Source organism: Bidens hawaiensis, unplaced genomic scaffold (assembly GCF_021521415.1).
Source record: "Bidens hawaiensis isolate Kalapana, Puna unplaced genomic scaffold, B.hawaiensis_p1.1 tig00009253_1, whole genome shotgun sequence".
Classification (NCBI taxonomy): Eukaryota; Viridiplantae; Streptophyta; class Magnoliopsida; order Asterales; family Asteraceae; genus Bidens; species Bidens hawaiensis.
This window is the reverse complement of record NW_027491683.1, coordinates 478228-497107: the sequence shown is the minus strand read 5'-3', so window position 1 is coordinate 497107 and position 18880 is coordinate 478228. Positions and strand designations below refer to the sequence as shown.

General features: G+C 33.1%; 1 protein-coding gene and 1 pseudogene across 1 annotated transcript; both read left to right on the top strand.

The window, feature by feature from the left end:
• Nucleotides 1-7383: 7383 nt before the first annotated feature.
• LOC143531801 (cytochrome c oxidase copper chaperone 2 pseudogene) lies at nucleotides 7384-7834 on the top strand (annotated as a pseudogene).
• A 4494-nt stretch (nucleotides 7835-12328) lies between these two features.
• On the top strand, nucleotides 12329-15202 carry LOC143531800 (putative ubiquitin-conjugating enzyme E2 38). The gene is made up of 5 exons (XM_077027013.1): nucleotides 12329-12876; nucleotides 12967-13030; nucleotides 13126-13265; nucleotides 13345-13656; nucleotides 14804-15202. The coding sequence occupies exons 1-5, from the start codon at nucleotides 12331-12333 to the stop codon at nucleotides 15068-15070; spliced, it is 1329 nt and encodes a 442-aa protein (XP_076883128.1). The 5' UTR covers nucleotides 12329-12330; the 3' UTR covers nucleotides 15071-15202.
• Nucleotides 15203-18880: the final 3678 nt, after the last annotated feature.

Here is an 18880-nt window from a genome sequence, read left to right as displayed (position 1 = left end):
TAATGATGTGTATCTGAAGCCTCTGCTGGCTTGGATTGACAACCAAGATGGTTTGGTTGTCGATATAAAAAGTTCGTCTCATTACAAATATAATGGCGTTTGTTTATGGTCGTGATGATGTTTCGGTCATAGGCTTGGCAATTTATTTTGCAGCCATGGTGTGGAGCTGAACCTATTGTGTATTCACCTCTTCAGATCAGTTTATGGCTATGATGACGTTCGGTTTTGGGCGTAGTAGTTTATGCTGCAGCCGTGATACCAATATGAGCCTTGGGTTTACAATTTAATTTTCGTTTTATCGTTTGTGATGATGTCCAATTTGCTTTTAATTGCGTCTTCATATTCATTTATGGTTGTGATGATGCTTATGTTGTGAATCAGCAACGAAGAAACATGTATTTCTTTACAACCAAAATGTACAACATGTAAAGCACCCTTTGCAAACATTTAAACATGAAGTACATGTTAAGAATCATTATGTTTATGTACATGTTAAGAAGTCATCTTTCAATATATATATATTGAATGACCAGAAGGAATTGACTTTGACTTGGATTGAACTTTTGAAAGTATGTTGGTTATGTTTGTGACACCGCCTCTTCAGTTCTATTTATGGCTATGATGATGTTCGGATTTGGCATGGCAATGTATATTGTAGCTGTGATACCGACTGAGCCTTGAGTTGACAATTTAATAAACTTTTGTTTTTTTTGTATCTTCTTCACGGTTACTTTTTGCGTCATGTTATTCGTATAGTTCGCTTGGTTTTCACACGTCACCCTAATTTTTAACCAGGTGTGTTTTGCTTTTGTGTCACTACTGCTGATTAGTTATTATTATCGATTCCTTCGGATTATCAATTTCTCATTCTTATGTTTCTCTAACTACTCGGTGCCAGCTTCCGCCTGCTTCAGTCATCCTTTCAGTTTATGGCGATGAAAATGGTAGTGGTGGTTATCGACGGTAATAATCGCCATGTTTTCTTTCAGTTCTACTGTATTTCACTCACATTTACGTGTTTCGGTATGAAGTTATTTGTAATTTAATTTGGTTTATCTATTATCCTAATCTATTTTTTAGTCGCTCCGTCTCTGCCTTCACCATCTGATAATCAAAGTTAAAAGAACCATCGGTGGTTTTTCAGCTTATTTTGGCGTGTTGTATGTTCGCTCTGGTATATTGTTTTTAGATGTAAATTCTTTTGTTTGTGTTGTCTAATTTCTTTGATAGAGTTAATATGGATTTAAATGCGTTTGCTATTTGTAAACCAATTAATTCACGTTAGTTTACAGGTTCGATTAGCATGTTGCTACACTTACCCAAAACATGGATCCTAACAGTTAAGGCAGGGGTTCACTACATTTCAAAACCAATTTGATGTCGATAATAAAGGTACGGTTTCGTGCCAACGAAAAAATTTCTTACCTGCTCTTATATTTATTTGACAGTAAAAAATGGCAACAATATAGGGTGCTGACTTTGACCGAAGTAAAGACTACTTGGAATATTGCAAACAAGTCAAGGACCTTGAAGATAAGTTGGGTAGGTCTTAAAGCTTCTTATAAATCTAGGGTTTTATGATTCTTGAAAAGAAATGAAACTTGATTTGCTTTTGCTTTTGTTTTTGTTTTTTTCGGATATATCATGTTGGATGTATACAAGAGAGAGGCACACAATCAACTAAAATGAAGATCATATACCTAGAAAGAACAGTGAGTCCAAGACATTTAGTTCTTTGTTATTTTAGTTGCATAATAAAAATCATCCACCTCTATTTGACCTTCGCAGATTAATTAATTAGGCATCATCCGCATCCGGAGCTATTACCCCAATAGATACCTATGAGAGAAGTAATAAGCTTTGTTGCCGGGTTGCCTTCAGATTGGTAAGTGCTAACCATTTATAGGTGTTTGGGACCCCAGTTCATTGTATAGTGATATGCGAATGATATAGTACTCCGACTAATAGATTAAAATATTTGTTTGCAGATTTTAAGTTGATTGTTTTCGATCCAAGCATTTCATATTTCTTTGATTTCAATTGCAATGTTGAATCTGACTTTCCGGTAAGGTTCAGTCTTTGAGTTCGGGTAACTCAAGTGTTGTTTGCATTATATTTAGTATTGTGTTGCATTGTATCCACTGTTGGCTTATTATTAGAACTAATATATAAGTATATCTTTAGTTTCAGTATGGTTGCTGAATGAATTCTGGATGAGCTTGAGCAAACTGCTGAAAGACTTTGATATGGTGCTGTTAAGTAAGTTTCTCACGCTTGATGATAAAGTTTTGACTTATTTAAACATAGGTGATGATAGAATAACTTTTGTTGTTTTTGTTAAGTGATATTGCTATAAAGTAATATCACCCATGCTACCACCACTTTTTGGGTCGAATATAGTTTTGAAGTATTAGGAATGTTTGTGGTTCATTACAAATTGCTGTTACTTTTATATTTGTTTAAGTCAACTACATGTCCTTCACTCTTTTAAGGAGTTACCAAAATATATACAGTTTTAACAATAAAGCTAAAAACAAAAAGAAAAATTTTCTTACTGTTTCGTGGAAGTATGTAACAATAGTAGGTAATTTAATTCTACAGTCAACAAGGTTTTATAAGCTGCAGGTGATGGTGGCTTGCTACTTGACATGGCAACTTTGGTTGTAGCTATGGTGGCACTAAGCCGTGCTTCATAAGCAATCCCATTGAGAAATTGTGTATTTGAGCCTCTTTCTTTTGTAATGACTATGATGATATATAAATATAAGTCAATTTGCTTTATTTTTCCTTTATCTCATTTTTTTTTGTCAATATGGTTTTTTTTCATAGTTTCACCCCAACTGCAACGCGCGAGATATAAATTTCTAGACACAAACCCGCGCAACGCGTGGGTTATAAAACCTAGTTACCAACTAAATAAGCCGGAGAATTGGACCAAACTACGAACCAAGTTAAAATTCAGAAACTCATGTTATGATGTGGTTTTTTTAATAATAAACTTTTATTAATAGAATCCCGATTAGTTTAGAAAAGATATGTTTATCTTTGTATTTGAAAGGTTGATATTTATCCCTAAAATAGGGGATTCCTTGCTGTATATATTGTAATCTATTATTGTGAATGAAGGGAAAGGAAAACGTTTACATCTTTCATTTATGATTTTAGTTAGGGTAATTTCATAGAATAGTAACTAACTTTTAAAAGTGTTCAAATTAGGTCACTCAAACTTTAAAAAGTGTTCCAATTAGATCACTCAACTTTCGTGTTTGATTAAATTAAAAGTTTTAATATGTTTTTTTAGCCAATTTCTTTTTTGTTTCATATAGGAAATCTTTTTATCTTTTTTTTGAAGTTTACGTTGAGTGGCGACGTAAATTTTATTTTTTATTTTTAAATTTTAATATAATTAACGTTTTTTTAAAATTTTTAAATTTAACTACATCTATTGTAAATTCCGACACCCACATCTTATCATCCATTTCTTTCTTGACGCACACAAAAATCGGTGACACTTGATTTGAAGATTTAGTGACCCGATTTAAGGAAAATATGCATCAGTGACCTAATTAGAACACTTTTGAAAGTTGGTTACTATTCTATGAGATTTTCCCTTTTAGTTATGGTAATTAATCTCCTAAAAAGAGATTTTTATGTTGCAATGTCGTTTATAGAAAAAATAAATAAAAATATTAAGGTTAGTTTTAGAGCTTGTTGCGCACCAGATGGGGACCTGGCCTTGAGGAACAAGGACATATAAACCATCAGTGGCGGATCCAGGAATTTCTTTTAGTGGGTTCACTTTCGATCGATTCAATGGTTCGGGTCGGCTTGACGGTTAGGGTCATTTCAACGGTTCGGGTCGGTTAAGGTTTTTCATACAATAACAATACGATACAATAACAAAAAAAACAAACATTGTCATTGAAAGTTTCGAGGGTTTACTACTTGAAGACGATGATTGAAAGTTTTGACGGTTCACTTTCGAAATATCTCTAAATATACATAATGCAAGTCCCGGATCCGTCACTGGTACTGTTAACGGTGGTTGCTAAATCTAACTTGGTGAAGGCGTCTCTTTGAATGATCGATGATACAACCATCAAACTATGATCATCAAAGGAGGAGGAACTTTAAGAAGAAGCCTAGTAGGTTTTGCATATTGAATGGCAGTAGTTTCTTGATCATTTGTTGAGACTTGAGAAGAAGTATATTCAATTCATCGGTTAAGTTTTTTTTATATCAATTTGCTGGCACTTTGTAATTAATTAAAAAATAAAAAATAATTATACATATAGTTGTAAAAAGTTTTATGATGATTATGAATTTATGATCGAATATTAAGGTGTTTGAGAGTTGAGACAAAAGATTTTGTATTTATATATGTGTATCAGTAGATAGAGAGTTTTAGAGACTCTTATTTATCATGCAAGCTATCAAGTTATTATAGTATTATTGTATATAACTTTTAGCAATGATTAATATATCATGTTACAGGTATAGTATCGTCCACTTTCTCTTTATAAACACCTTTGTTTTGAAATAACTTACCGGTTAAAAAATAAAAGAAAAGAAACAAATCCGGCTAGAAGTGGACTAGAACCCAGGTTTCAACAAAAGAAAGGAGGGTGTTTACCACCAGACTAGCATTTAATTTTGTATATGGGTTCACTTATAATTTATATGTGGGTTCACTCTCATATTTTATATAAACATTTTATATAAAATTCGAAACTCAGTAGGTTCCCGTGAATCCACACCCACACACGTAGATCCGCCCCTGGAAACCATAAGTCCCGCAGTTGGAGAGTCAAGTGTACATTACAACTTGGCTCCAAAGGAGTGAGAATGTGAGATGCTGATGTCCTTTTGGGTTTGTGTATGGTTTTGTAATTGAAAATTGATTAGTAGATATACTTAAATTATGAATTATAATGTAAGTTGTGATTGTTTATTTTTTGAATCTTTAGACTGAGTTGTGGGCTGACTAAAAATGTATAACGTCATGTCACGACATTGTCATGTAAATTGTCCTTTAATTATCACGTTCTGGTTTAACCAATATTTAAATAAAAAGAAAAAAGAATACATAAATGTGTGTGTGATGGTGAAGAGACGATCATCTACACAATCTTATATTTATCCGTTTCATTTGTTTTTGATAAAACGAAATCCATATAATCTTATATTTATCCGTTTTATTTGTTTTCGATAAACGAAATCCATATATGGTATCCATGATGGGGCGATGACCCACGATGGTAAGGATAAAGCTACATAAATTTAAATATTGAATTTTACTTATCTTTTATTTAAATTAGTATTTAATTTGACTTATGTTTATCATTATATATTTGTCTTTTGGTTGTTTAAACATGTTTTTCTTTTTTGAAAAATTGGAAATATATAATCTCATCTTTTATGTATTGGCCGATAATAATCTAACATTTAAAAATCACTAGCAATGGTTCCACCTTTTAACTATTTTTGTCTCACTGGTTTGAATCCCACCTTTTGTCTCACTGATCAAAAGTCCAAAAACATCGGTTTGAATTTAGGGGAAAAACATAACGACGTTAAGTATTTTTTAACGGGGGACTAGTGAGAGAAAAATAGTTAAAAGGTGGGACCATTGCTAGTGATTTTTAAAAGTGTGATTATTATCGGCCTATATACAAAATGTGGGATTATTTATTTCCAATTTTCCCTTTTTTTTTTTGGGTTGAAGAATTTAATGAATTATTGATATTTCATGAACTTTAAGGGTATGTTTGGTTGGAGGTAATGGAATAAGGGGGGAATGAAATGAAAGAAGGAATGGAATGGACAAGGGAATGAAATGGATCATTACCATTCCATTTCCTTGTTTGGTTAACCTATGGGAATGAAATCAATTATTCATTTTTATTGTTTGGTATCCAAAAAAATTGTAGAAATGAAATAGAAACAACAAAAACACTCATATCTCAAAATACTTTTTAACAAAAAAAAAAGAACTTACAATGGCGAAGGTGGTAACTCCGGTGACGAAAATGGTGGTGGCGGCGGTGGTGCTGTCGACGGAGTTGGTGGTGGTGTCGATGGTAGTGGTTGTTAGGTGGTGGTGGTGTTGAGAAAGTAGGGTGAAGGAGGAATGGAATGAAAAAAAAGAAGGGGGGTGGGAAGGAATGGTTTTGATGGAATGGGATTCCACGTGTAATGGATGATTCCATTCCATTGAGCAACCAAACACTACATTTTTCATTCCCACGTAATGAATCATTCCATTCCTACTGTTATTTTTGCATACCAAACGGTACCTAAGTTCTATTGTTTTCTTTCTTCTCATTGTGATCTGCTATCTTCACCCTAGCCGTTCCTGCATAATCTTTTTTTTTTTATAACTTAAACAACAGTTTTTCACATTTGAAACAACGTTGCCGATTATTTGTGTTTACTTGTTTTAATTTTATCGTGCATGGTATAAGATCGAAGGGACATGATAAGAGTTGTTGATGATGTAGTGAAGGGTCAAGATGAATGCATGATATATGTTGGGCTACATAACAAGGATAAATTTAACTTCGTTAGAACTTAGTATCCGACACAATTTAAAAGTGAATTGAAGCAATAAAATTTTATGATAAATTAAAAAATTTTAAAAATCTATATACACAAGGAACCTTAAATACATTCTAGACGAGCCTAGTTAATTATGACAATAAAGATAAGAACTATGCTTCCTTCGGGAGGTTGTCTGTTCGAATCCGAGCCAAAAACGGGGGTTTTATCTTGCCCACGTTATGCCAGAGAGTTTTGACTCTTGTAGCGGCACAACTGGTGTCAAGTGATATTAGGGGAGGAGACGGTTCATTCGAGGATGCTGGGAAGACCCAGGAACAAGGGGTTATGCCCTTCGAGTGAAACTATCTAGGGTTCTACACGGGGGTCTGCCGCCTGCCGACCTGCGACCACCTCGCTTTTTCAGAAAAAAAAATTTACACGTCCGGATCGTACAAGAAGATCCGGTTCAAGTTTCTTCTTCTACTTCTTCTTGTGCGGCGTTCAAACGCAGCACGCCATAATCTGATCCTCCACTTCTCCTTCTCCTGCTTCAACAAAGGTACGCATCATTTTACCCAAATCAATTGGGATCTTATTCTTGTGCATTTCTTGCGTCATCTTCTTGATTTTTCAATTGATGAATTGGGATAACGTTCTTTGACCTAAATCTTGTTTTTTTAATAGTCGATCGATGTTTATGCATCGTACCCAATTGGGTGTTTTTGTTTTAATAGGGTTCATGGGGTTTTAGGGGTATGGTTTGATTGTTCCCAAAAAAAAAACAAAAAAAAAACCATTTTTTATCTTCCGAAGTTTAGAGATTGTTTGGATTGAAACATGTTTATTATTCAGGAACTTGTTGTAATCATGAGTGGGTTACAAACCCAGGATTTCCCTTCTGCTTTAAGATTAACAAAAGAGCAAGCACCAACCGTTGTGGCCGCTGAGCGATCTGAAACAAAACCGAAGAAGAAGATATGCTGTGCTTGTCCTGACACCAAGAAGCTGAGGGATGAGTGCATTGTGGAGCACGGTGAATCTGCTTGCTCGAAGTGGATTGAAGCTCATCGCTTATGTCTTCGTTCCGAGGGCTTCAATGTCTGATTATATTATTAGAAACACTGGTATCTTTTAGTTTCAGGGGTTTAGATTACATGAGCTATAATAGACTATGCCTTTTGCAAGTTCATAATACATGAATCTTGATTGATTACATTTCGGGATTACTGAGGTCAATCCTCGTTTCGGCTTGTCTTTGTTGTTATAAGCTAATGATTAAATCGTAATTATAACAAAAGAGTTTTTGATTTGTGATCTATAAAAGTTATCTTTACTCTGACTGTTGTATTTGTTGGTTTAATTTCAATTTCATTTGACTGCTATATTTGTGTATGTGCATGTATCTTACAAATTCTGTAGTTTCTGTTTGAGTTTTCTTGCAATAACCGCGTGCATAAAACAAAAGATCAAATTACACTACAATAGTATGTATATGTGTATAATCATGGACCAAGGCCACACACGTGTTACAGTTTTATTGAACCATAGACTATTAAGACTAACAATAGCTATTGGGCACCACGAGTTTCAGTTACATCATCATGTTTCTCTAGTGACCACACATGCAGTTGGCGCAGCTGCAGTTAGCACCACACTTGCACTTGCCATCATTGTCAGCTGCAGCAACCTCCATCACAATAGTCTCCACGGTGCTGCAAATTACATAACATATATCAGAAGATTTTTTTGTTATAACTGAAATCGTTTGATGGCATAAAACATGATCATGTTACTTACGTGCAGTTGACCTTGTCAAAGCAGCCACAGTTGCTATAGGTAGACATGGTTAATTTATAATATGAAGTGGAAAAGGGGGAACTCTAGACTAAGAAACTATGAAAGATTATTTGACTTTGCTGTGTTTTTAAAATTTATGCAAAGTCTGGTATTTATAGATGTGTTGGTTATTGGGACCCATCAATATGGAATCTGCATAATGGTTGTTTCATGCTAGACCATCCAAGTGGTATGGTACTTCCTGAGAAAGTGAGAATATGTTCTTTGCAATATGAACATCTTTGCAGATATTTGCATAGGTTTTTAATTTTCATATATATAATTTTTAATTTCCTTTTTTGTGGTTTTTGTTGAAGTATAGTCTCATTTTCATATTCGTTCGTTCAATTTTCATTTTGGAAAAGTTAGGACGTTGCACTGGATGGTTAATATTCAAGGCGTGTTAGGGCTGGGGTTTTAGAAAACGATATGATGCTTATATTCCTGTTTTCATCTTTTCAACGAGTCACATTTTTCGGTTTTATCTTACCCTACTTGATCTGTCTGATTGCAGTGGAATAGTTATTATGTAAGGATAATAGACCCAAGCAATCCCCTGGAACTTATGATTACTTCTACTTATGATTTTTGTTTGTAACATTCGAAATGCTCTTACCATATTGGTAATAATATCTCCAAATGGTTGCATTATGGTCTTAATAGCATGTATCTAAAACTCAAAACAATAGAAAAAGGGCAAAAGCAAATAGGCAATATAACCTAACTTATCATTCTTAGGCCCTGTATAGAGTCCTTGGTTGTGCGAGACACCCCTACTTCACCAGTCCACCCTGCTTATTGATAGGGGTCATAGGTTTTGTCTTGTCATGAACTCATCATGAAGTGACCTCAACTCCCTACTAGTGATACACCAGAAGTGTAAGCACTTTTGCTGCACGACTTTTCTTTTAATCATTGCGGCTCTCGTTATGTGATGTGTGAGTAGCCACTAAACTTATACGTATCGGCACTATTGAGTGGATGTGATCTTCAAAACATAATGCCCGTTAACATGCGCTCTACTCATATTGACGATTGTCAACCCTTTCACTTTATTCACTATTAACTCTTCACTTTTTTAGACCTCCTATATAACTTCATCCATCTTCTATATCTAAATTTTAAAACTCTCGACTCTATTTTGTCGTATCCTTTATCTTGTATTTTAACTTAACATATCACATAGATTTTACCGTCACTGTGACACTTTAGTTTTCACTTTCCAGTCACTTGATAGGGGAAATTGTTTTCATTATTCACATGGGTTTATTGGCACATAATTTTCATATTTTACATACAAATAATATTTATATATGTTAAAAATTTTCACGACTAAGTTTTTAAACAACATAAATGTTAATATTATTATAAAATCAAAACTATTTGATTAAAAAGATTGACATTAACAAGGGGCATTTTCATAGGGAAATCGGTGTCTTCGGTGAGGTCAGGTAGAGCCGTAGAGGGAGACGACAAAATTCAGATGGAAAAAGTGGTTGTGGCCATTTCTAGCGGTGATGATATGGCCGGAAGCATGTTGGAAAAATCGAGTTTGCTGGAAATAGGTTGGAGAAGATGATTTGATGGTTTGGGTTTAACTTTATAAAATAACTAATATAACTTTGTTTTTTAATTAATTTATTAATGATAAGGGACATAGGTAACTTGGTAATTTGATATAAAAAAAGAAAACATGTAATTGCTTGTTTAGGTCCATGGAAATATGTAATTAATGGTGTTAAATAAGAGTAAATACGTAAAACTCCCTTAATAATAAATTAAAAAATACAACATTTTAAATTGAAATTCTACTCCTCATCGCCATCGGACACTCAAAGTGAGTAAATATGACTAATTTACTGATTCAAACGCGTGTCAGAACTGCTAATGAGACAAGAAATGAAAATTTATGTTATGTTTTTGTAAAAAAAATAAACAACACAATGTATTTAATTTTTTTTAAAGTTAACTAACACAATTTCTTAAAAAAATCAAATTAATCAATAACTAAAATATGGGTTGGGTTTAAATAAAAAGTATAATTTTCTTAGGAAGAAAGGCATTTTGGTCCACTATTTTAATCTAAAAACCCACTTAATTTAATCTCAAAAACATACTTACATCTTCACTAATCTTCTAACCACCACCACTCCACCGCCCGCCGCCACATTTCACCGGAAAGTCATCGGAATTTTTGGCCGGAAAAGCCACCGGGATCTTTTCCCTTAAAATTTTGCCGGAAAGCAGTCTGAAAATAGTCGTCGGAAAAGTCACCGGAAAAAGCACAACAGAAAACACAATGAAAAAAAAATACAATATAAAAAACACAAGGAAAAGCACAATTTATAACACAATTTGATAAACACACAATTTTGTAAAACATATTATTTTTCTAAAACACAATTATTGTAAAACACAATTTGAAAAAAAACCCACTAATTTTTTTTTACTTTTATATAGCAATATGATACTCATATAAAAGATAAAAAAACACTCGCTATTATGATGATTTTACTTTTTTAAAACATGTCGTATAAAATAGTTATGGACGTTTTAAAATAATAGAAGAATTGACATGCACCTTGCCTGTAGAGAGAGAAAGTTAACAAATATGTTATTCATATTATGTCATTCTTCTTGTCTAACACTTGATTTCACCCGTAAGCTAATCTCAACCAATAAACAGACTAGACTACTTCTTATCATTACTAAAAAAAACTATACTTACTATTATTATAAACCCACTAAAATATTATGAGAACATAATAATAATAATAATAATAATAATAATAATAAAAACAAACTAGTCCGGTGTGACTACATATTAGAAAATATCATAAAGAAAGAAATCGCCAGGAAATTTGCTTCTTTTGTTTATAGTCTGATTGATCAATTGATTTGGTTACAAGTATAAATATAAATAAAAATTTTGACCATTTTGATGACCGCTAAATCACCGCCGATCATCTGAGTTTGACCCGTCATTTCTTATGTGGATTCAGTGCAACAAGATACTTATCGGGTTAAGATCAAGAAACATAAACCCTAGAAAAAGGGGTTTCTTTTAATCTTGCATATCGTATCATAATGGGGTCTTCTTCAGGAATATGCATCCCTCAAAACTCTAAGTATAACTTTTTTATTGTGTTTTACTACATAATTAATTATTATGTTCAATTATTTATCAATTTTTTCTTCAGGAAAAGGGTGTTTCCAGAGGGATCCAGTCAGCCTCTAAATCACAAGAATAAGAAGCTTAAACAACATCAGGTAATAATAAGATTCATGTTGATTATTATGTTATATTATTAGCCTGTTTAAGTTGTATGATCATGCATACTTTGTTAATATTATAAGGTGTTGATATAATAATTCATTCAAAGAGCACTTGGGACTCTAATTTTACCTACCAAATGAATGATGAAACAAGTTCCAAACTTGCTTATTCTTGAAATTGAAGATCAATCTTGTTAAGTGCTAACCATGACATGAAATTCTGTGTTTCTAGGATGTAGATGCGGTTCTGTCTGCAATGGCGCTCAAGTCCGATAAAAAGGGAAAGGTATAAGTTTTATTATTTAACACTATGATTCGGGGTGTGGGGTGTGCATGGTTCGGTTTGGTTATTAGCCTTATCCCAAATAATCAATTGGTTTTCGGTTGATAGCCAAAATCAAACTTGGTCTAAATTTTTACTTATCAATACATGAAATGAAGGTATAAATACATGAAATGGAGGTTTAAATACAATGAATTGTGCTATAAAACATGAAATACTTGAAATGGAGGTATAAATACTAAAAATATATGAAAACATCAATGGTTTGGTTCGGTTAATTTCGGTTCAGTTTCGTCGGTTTTCGGTTCGGTTAACGGTTCTGTTTTTGCTCACCCTGTCTATGATAGTCTGTAAGTTAGTAAGTTAATGGTGTTTTATGTTTGTGGTAGGGAGTTATGTCATCAACACTTGGGGTGACCGAACTAGATTCAGATGGCGGTTTTTCTGATTCGGTTAATGGAAAAGATTACATGATTTTATCTTCTGACGAGTCTGAATCTGAGGACGAGTACGCGTTTTGGCAATCTCATTTTGATAACATAGATCTTCCTACTGGAGTAGAAGCTTCCATTCCACAGTTTCCAGGTTCTATCAAGATGAAAAAGAAAACAACTTCTACAACGAAGGTTCATGCTGAGCATGCTAACGGGTCAAGAACATCAGCAGGTTCAGGTCTGCGTGTACAAAAGGGTGCAATGAAGTTTCATTCTGCAAAGAAACTGGTCAAAACTCAGCACCATAAACAGCCTTCTGGTTCAGTAGGAAGTAGTTCTAATAATAGGCTTGACGAATTAGAGCATGTGTCAGATCAAGGGATTGTAGTCCAAGATTCTGGTAACAATGATGAGGTGCTTACAAGGCATCAAAACTTTAAAAAGTTTGATATTGTTGAGGATTATTCCGATCATCACCATGCAGGGTCAAATTCAGCAATGATGGAGGCAAGTCTTGTTATGATTGATCTTTTTTAATAAAGATGCTACCTTTAATCCAACTTTTGATTCTTTTTATGTGTTTTATAAAATTTGCAGCCGCCTAGAAAATGGGCTAAAAAGATTCAAGACGAATGGAGGATTCTTGAAAAAGACTTGCCTGGTTCATTTTCTTGATTTTTACAAGCTTTCATTATCTGTTAATGCGTATGGGTTGATTTAACTGTTAATAACATAAACTATGTTACTTGGTTACAGATATGATATTTGTTAGGGTTTATGAATCAAGAATGGATCTTTTAAGAGCTGTGATCGTGGGACCCGAAGGGACACCGTATCATGATGGTCTTTTTTTCTTTGATGTTTGCTTTCCTAAAAACTATCCTTATGATCCACCTGTATGTCTTATTTGTTAGCGTTTGATTTTTTTTATGTGATAAGTTCTAACGGGTACAAATATTACACAATTCTATTCAGCAAGTGCATTATCACTCTGGTGGTCTAAGAATTAATCCAAATCTTTATCACTGTGGCAAAGTTTGTTTGAGTCTTCTGAACACTTGGGGTGGTTCCAAGAATGAGAAATGGACACCTGGCGTTTCAACTATATTCCAAGTTTTGCTTTCTATACAGGGTCTGATTTTGAATGAAAAACCGTACTTTAATGAGCCTGGACATGAACGATCAAGTGGCTCTGTTTGTGGTGAAAGAAGATCACTGCAATACAACGAGCGTACTCTAGTATTGTCTCTTAGAACTATGGTTTACACCATGAAGAAACCACCAAAGGTATGATTGTATTGGTTAGTTATATGATGGTATCTTTATTTACTAAAGGTGGCAACTTTAATGCGCTTACTTGTGATTGAGTTGATTTAGGCTGTTTTATCTCAAACGGGCCAAACTGTTAGAAATCAAACACAGAACAAATCCCAATTGACAATTCAATTGTATTGAATAAGAACAAGATGATGATACACAAACACAAATCTTGAGAACAATACTGAATATATGATTGAATATACTGAATACGTTAACAAATTTGTCTAACATCATCCCTATTTATAGAGTATATAATTACATTTTAACCCTACTAAATACAACAATTACAATAAGACCCCTATACCTAATATAAATATTAATAAGTTAGTTTATATACTAATACAAACATGTTAAAAGTAAAATATAAGCTGAATAAGGAACGGGTCAAATTAAGATATTAGCTGAAAAGGGAACGGGCCAAATGGGACGAATAATCTGAAAATTGCCTAAATTTATTGTTATGCACACATCCTTTAAAATTGGTTTGTCTAAGCATTTAGATAATTAGTATAATAAAGCTGTTTTTATAGTTACTATTAATGAATTACATAATTTGTTTTTTTTAATCGATGGCGTGTAAGAATAATAACCATTTTGATCATGTTTATCTCAAAGTTGGGCACTTGGGGGCACTTTGGGACATTTGGAGTGTATGGGGGGCATTTTAGTCTTTAATCCCTGCAAAAGAAGCTTAAATCAAGTGTACAGAGATTTAAAACAACCCTTTTTGTTTTACTTTCTTATAATTAAAAAAGGGCTTGGTTAGATGTTTAGCGTTGCTTAAAAAAATCAAAAGCCTTAAACTCAAGTGTTGAAAATTGAAATCAATATTTGTTAGTTCATCTTCACCGTTCGTTTTTGTTGATGGTATACTTCTGTTTGTTAATTGATTATTGATTGTTCATTAGTTTGTGTGTTTATTTGTCAACTTTTTAACCACTGTTAAATTGGTTATATATGTCAATTGGGATTGCTTACATATTTTAGCATTTCTAAAACATGAAAAATACTATTTTACAACTGTAAGTGATGATATTTATCATGTTTGATGAACTATTTGTTAAGTAAATGGTTTAATGCTGTTATTCAACTATCTTTTCTTTTTTGGATGCAGCATTTTGAGGGTTTGGTGATTGGGCATTTCCGTAACCATGCCAAGGGTATTTTGACGAGTTGTAAAGCATATATGAAAGGCGTGAGGGTCGGGTGTGGTGATGAGGGTGAGGCAACGGGTTCACAGGTGTTTAAGAATGATGTGAAAGGGTACATGAAGACACTTGTAGGAGCATTTAAACAAATAGGAGTAGTTGAGAATTTGGAGGAGTTCTTGCCTCCAACGCAGAATTTTACTCAGAAATTAAGGGCCTTTTTCCGCATCTAAAACAGATTTTCGTAATTATGTAAATAACATGGAAGCTTAACCTTGTTTTTATGGTCTACCATTTAGAAAGTATGGCTGATAGAGCTATTAATGTTTAAAAAGCTTCAAGCTTTTGGAAGTTTAGATGAGTTTATGTTAGGCTTTCTTAAGCGGTATTATCATGCATGCAGTTGGCTTATATCTACTTTGTATGTATGTCTTTGTCTTGGTTTTTATTGTTGATGGAATTTGACTCTCTGGATTCGTTCTCGTTCGATCTTTGATTTGAGTTTATGTGGTTACTGGCAACGTCCTTTGATTTCTAGTTCTTCGTCGTTGAATCTGGTAGTCGAAAATCTATGGTGGCAGACAATGTGTATCCATGGTGGGATGTCTAGTTTAATAGTTTACTGTTTGACTCGAGGGTCTTCTGTTAATCTTTTAACGTTCTATAAAATTATTTTGTAATTAACTAGGTAACTTGTCTAGTATTCACCGAATCGGTTTTTTAGTTATTCAAGTTACTGAACTAGGCTATTTGAATTTTTTTTTTAAGTGAATTCATATTCAATTCTTGATATTGAGAGGTTTCTTGAGGGTGAGATCTAGGCAAACACTTCTATGAAGTAGTACCTGATTGGTACAGACAGAAAGCCTCAAAACCGGATGGTGCCCCTAACACCCTAAGACGTCCAAACTTATCCGTTTGTCCTAGTTTATGCCTTTTATGGTCTAAACTTAGAAAGTGTCGTAATTAAGTCATAGGTTAAATTGTTTTCGTAAATGTTCCTTAAATTGGAAAAGAAACGACGTTTCTTGTATCTTTCTATTTTCTAAGCTCCACTGGGGAAAATGATGACAAAATTCATTGACTTGGACTTTTGTAAGTCTTTGCAACTTTGAGGCCTCATGCATATAATATATCATATGTGATTTGATTGGTAACTATACTATTAATTAACGTTTAATGTAGTTTTGATATTGGATTTTTAACCGGTTTTAAATGGGAAATTTATGTATATATTTCAAGTTGGCTCAAATACAAATAATATCACATGCTTGGAGTATATTAGAGCGTACGTGATGAAAAACAATTGCTAAGTATGATGCAACTAAGGTACTCAACGTTATAAACTTTGAAGCTTCACAATACACATTCACTAAATTGAAGCCACAATTATCTTGTTTGTGATCCTTGGCTGTATCTGTGTGTAGATGTTACGTAAAAGAGTTGTTCATGTAGTAAATGGGAGCTAGATGCCGTCCCATGTAAGTATGAGTGGCACCCAACTCAAATATGAAATTAGTCATCCGAAAATATGAGTTTCTAAGGTTTACCGACTAGAAACTTGAAGGAAAGTGTATGAAATGCCAAGGGATCCAATCAATAGTAGAGATTTGTGGACAAATATGTATGCTTAAGAGCATTCACATCTCATTATTTATCTTTATCATCAAAACTTAACTAAATATCATATTTATTTCTAAGAAAACCCTACATCTCCTTCGTTATATTTATCTACATTTAAATAAATAATAATCTTTTAATCAATTTTAACATTTTTTTCTCTTTCTTCCGTCACACAAAGGAATTATAAATAAGGAATAATGAGTTCGTAAATATAAAAAATACTATTCAATCTATACATAATCGTTATAATTTATGGATAACGAAAAGTACAAAAAACGGGATTGGGTTCTTGTATGTTTCCTTATATTTTAATGGTAACGAAGAATATAGGGACTCTAGTGTAAGTGATTTAGCAACACTCTCACATTTAAGACATTACACACTTGTTGGAAGGCGGAAGAGAAAATGAAAAAAATAATTATTAACGAACTGTGTAAAAACATTGTGAACGGAAGAGAATAGGCTAGACCTTGAAGCAAGAATCACAATCACCCGATTCACATCAAAGCAAAAGGCAACAAAGAAGTGAAGTGATAGTTTGTATTAGTTCAAAATAGTGGTATGAAGTCTTTTATGTAATTTTCTAAACAATGGTACGTATTGTAATTGACTAGCTATCATTTCTTGGTCTTTTGTATAAGTCTCAAAAGTGATTGTTGTTTCACAGTTAGAAACATTGTAGTATGATCACATTAATATCTTTGCTAATCTTGTCAGGTAAGATGGTATAACTGTCGAGATTTCACAATGATATGGTCTTTGAAAACAACATAAACCAATGTTTTAAAAACTGGTTTTTTACTCATACCGGATTGAACTAAAATATGGTATAACCGGTTGAACCGGGTTATACCGGGAGATTCAACAGGTTGAATAGTTTCCCTTATAATTTCCTATAAATGCAACATCAACTCCAAAAATAACCCAAAAGTTATGATTCCATAACAAAAAATAATCCAAAAGTTAATCCATATTAAAAATAATAATAAAAAAGCACTCAAATTTAAAAAAATAGTTTTAAAGTTTACACGTTTGAATATTAATTGTTGGATTAAAAGTAATTTTGATAAAATATGGGCCACAGATATAAAAAATTTCACAGACTTAAAACCGGTTTGCTGGTAAAAACCGGTATTTTATAAAAAACCGTCGGTACAATGTTCTAGCAAACCGGGCAAAAGTACCGGGCTCAAAATACCGGCTTGTTGTGCAAAGTCCGGTTTGACCGTTCAACCGTCCGGTTTGAACCGGTTTTTAAAACATTAACGTAAACTCACAAGATCAAGTTTTTGATTCGATTGCCAGTTTTTCTTATCTTTAATTTGTCAATAGGAACTGAAAAGTGACAATTATCTAAGTTAATTAGTTGGTATCAAGACGTTAGATAAGACTTTTTCTTTCAAAATAATAGAGGTGGTTCAATTCCATTGACGAACACAAGTACGAAATTTAAGAGTAAGAGTAAAGAGTGAACTTCCTTTAATAGTATAAATACTATATCACGGTTATGTGTTTCCTTATAAGACTGCCTTTCAAATTTTCTATGAACTTCTTCTTTAAAAACATCAAATCAAAAGATTTTGTTTTTCTTAGTGCAAAAATACGAGAACATTACTAACATAACACGACACGCTGAAAGATCAAAGAAGGAACAAACCAAATAAGAAAATGTGTTTAGCAAAACACTCACTTACAATTAAGTAAATAACTAGGATAACTAACATATTTATTTTAGTCATAGTTTAGAAAGTATAATATTTTTGTAATTGGTTTGAGTCGCTTTAAGAAAATGTTAAATGACTTGAAAATGAAAGCTTGAAGAATAGGAAGCCACCTATTGGCTTTGTCGTAAAGAAGGCATGAATGACTTGGAAAATAAGAGGCGACTTTTTAAAGTCTTTTGTGGCTTTTATTTCTCCTGTTTGTCTTTGTGGAAAATTAGTAGGATGATATTGTCCGAAACATACAAACATTGATGTAACAACTAACAATATTGGGTAGACATGGAGACTTTGAATTAGATACATGAGAAACTTCGCAGAAAACGAAGGTAGTGATTGAACCAATATAACCAAACCACACCAAAAGCCAGTGGTTTGGCTTAATGATTTTCTGAAAACCGAAAATAGTGGGTCGGTTATGGTTAACAAGGTTTTCAATCCCGCAACAAGCAAACTGAAACGATTATATGTACTTTTTTTAGTATTATAGATTGTATGAATTTTTTTTAACGTTATATAATATACTATACGGGTCAGCTTATTCTACAAAGGATTTGTAGCCACAAAAACTACTCGAAAATAATTTTATAAAAATCATAACTCAATTAAAAACAAAAAAAAAGTAAAAACACAAAAATATTTCCACCATCTTCCTCGTTCTAAAATTCATAAATCCGGATTGCCTCTGTAAATAAATTT

Coding starts and splice junctions, on each gene's coding strand:
- LOC143531800 (XM_077027013.1), top strand. CDS start 12,331: ATGTCATCAACACTTGGGGTGACCGAACTAGATTCAGATGGCGGTTTT. Junction 13,266..13,344: donor ACTATCCTTATGATCCACCT/GTATGTCTTATT, acceptor AATTCTATTCAG/CAAGTGCATTATCACTCTGG. Junction 13,657..14,803: donor CCATGAAGAAACCACCAAAG/GTATGATTGTAT, acceptor TTTTGGATGCAG/CATTTTGAGGGTTTGGTGAT.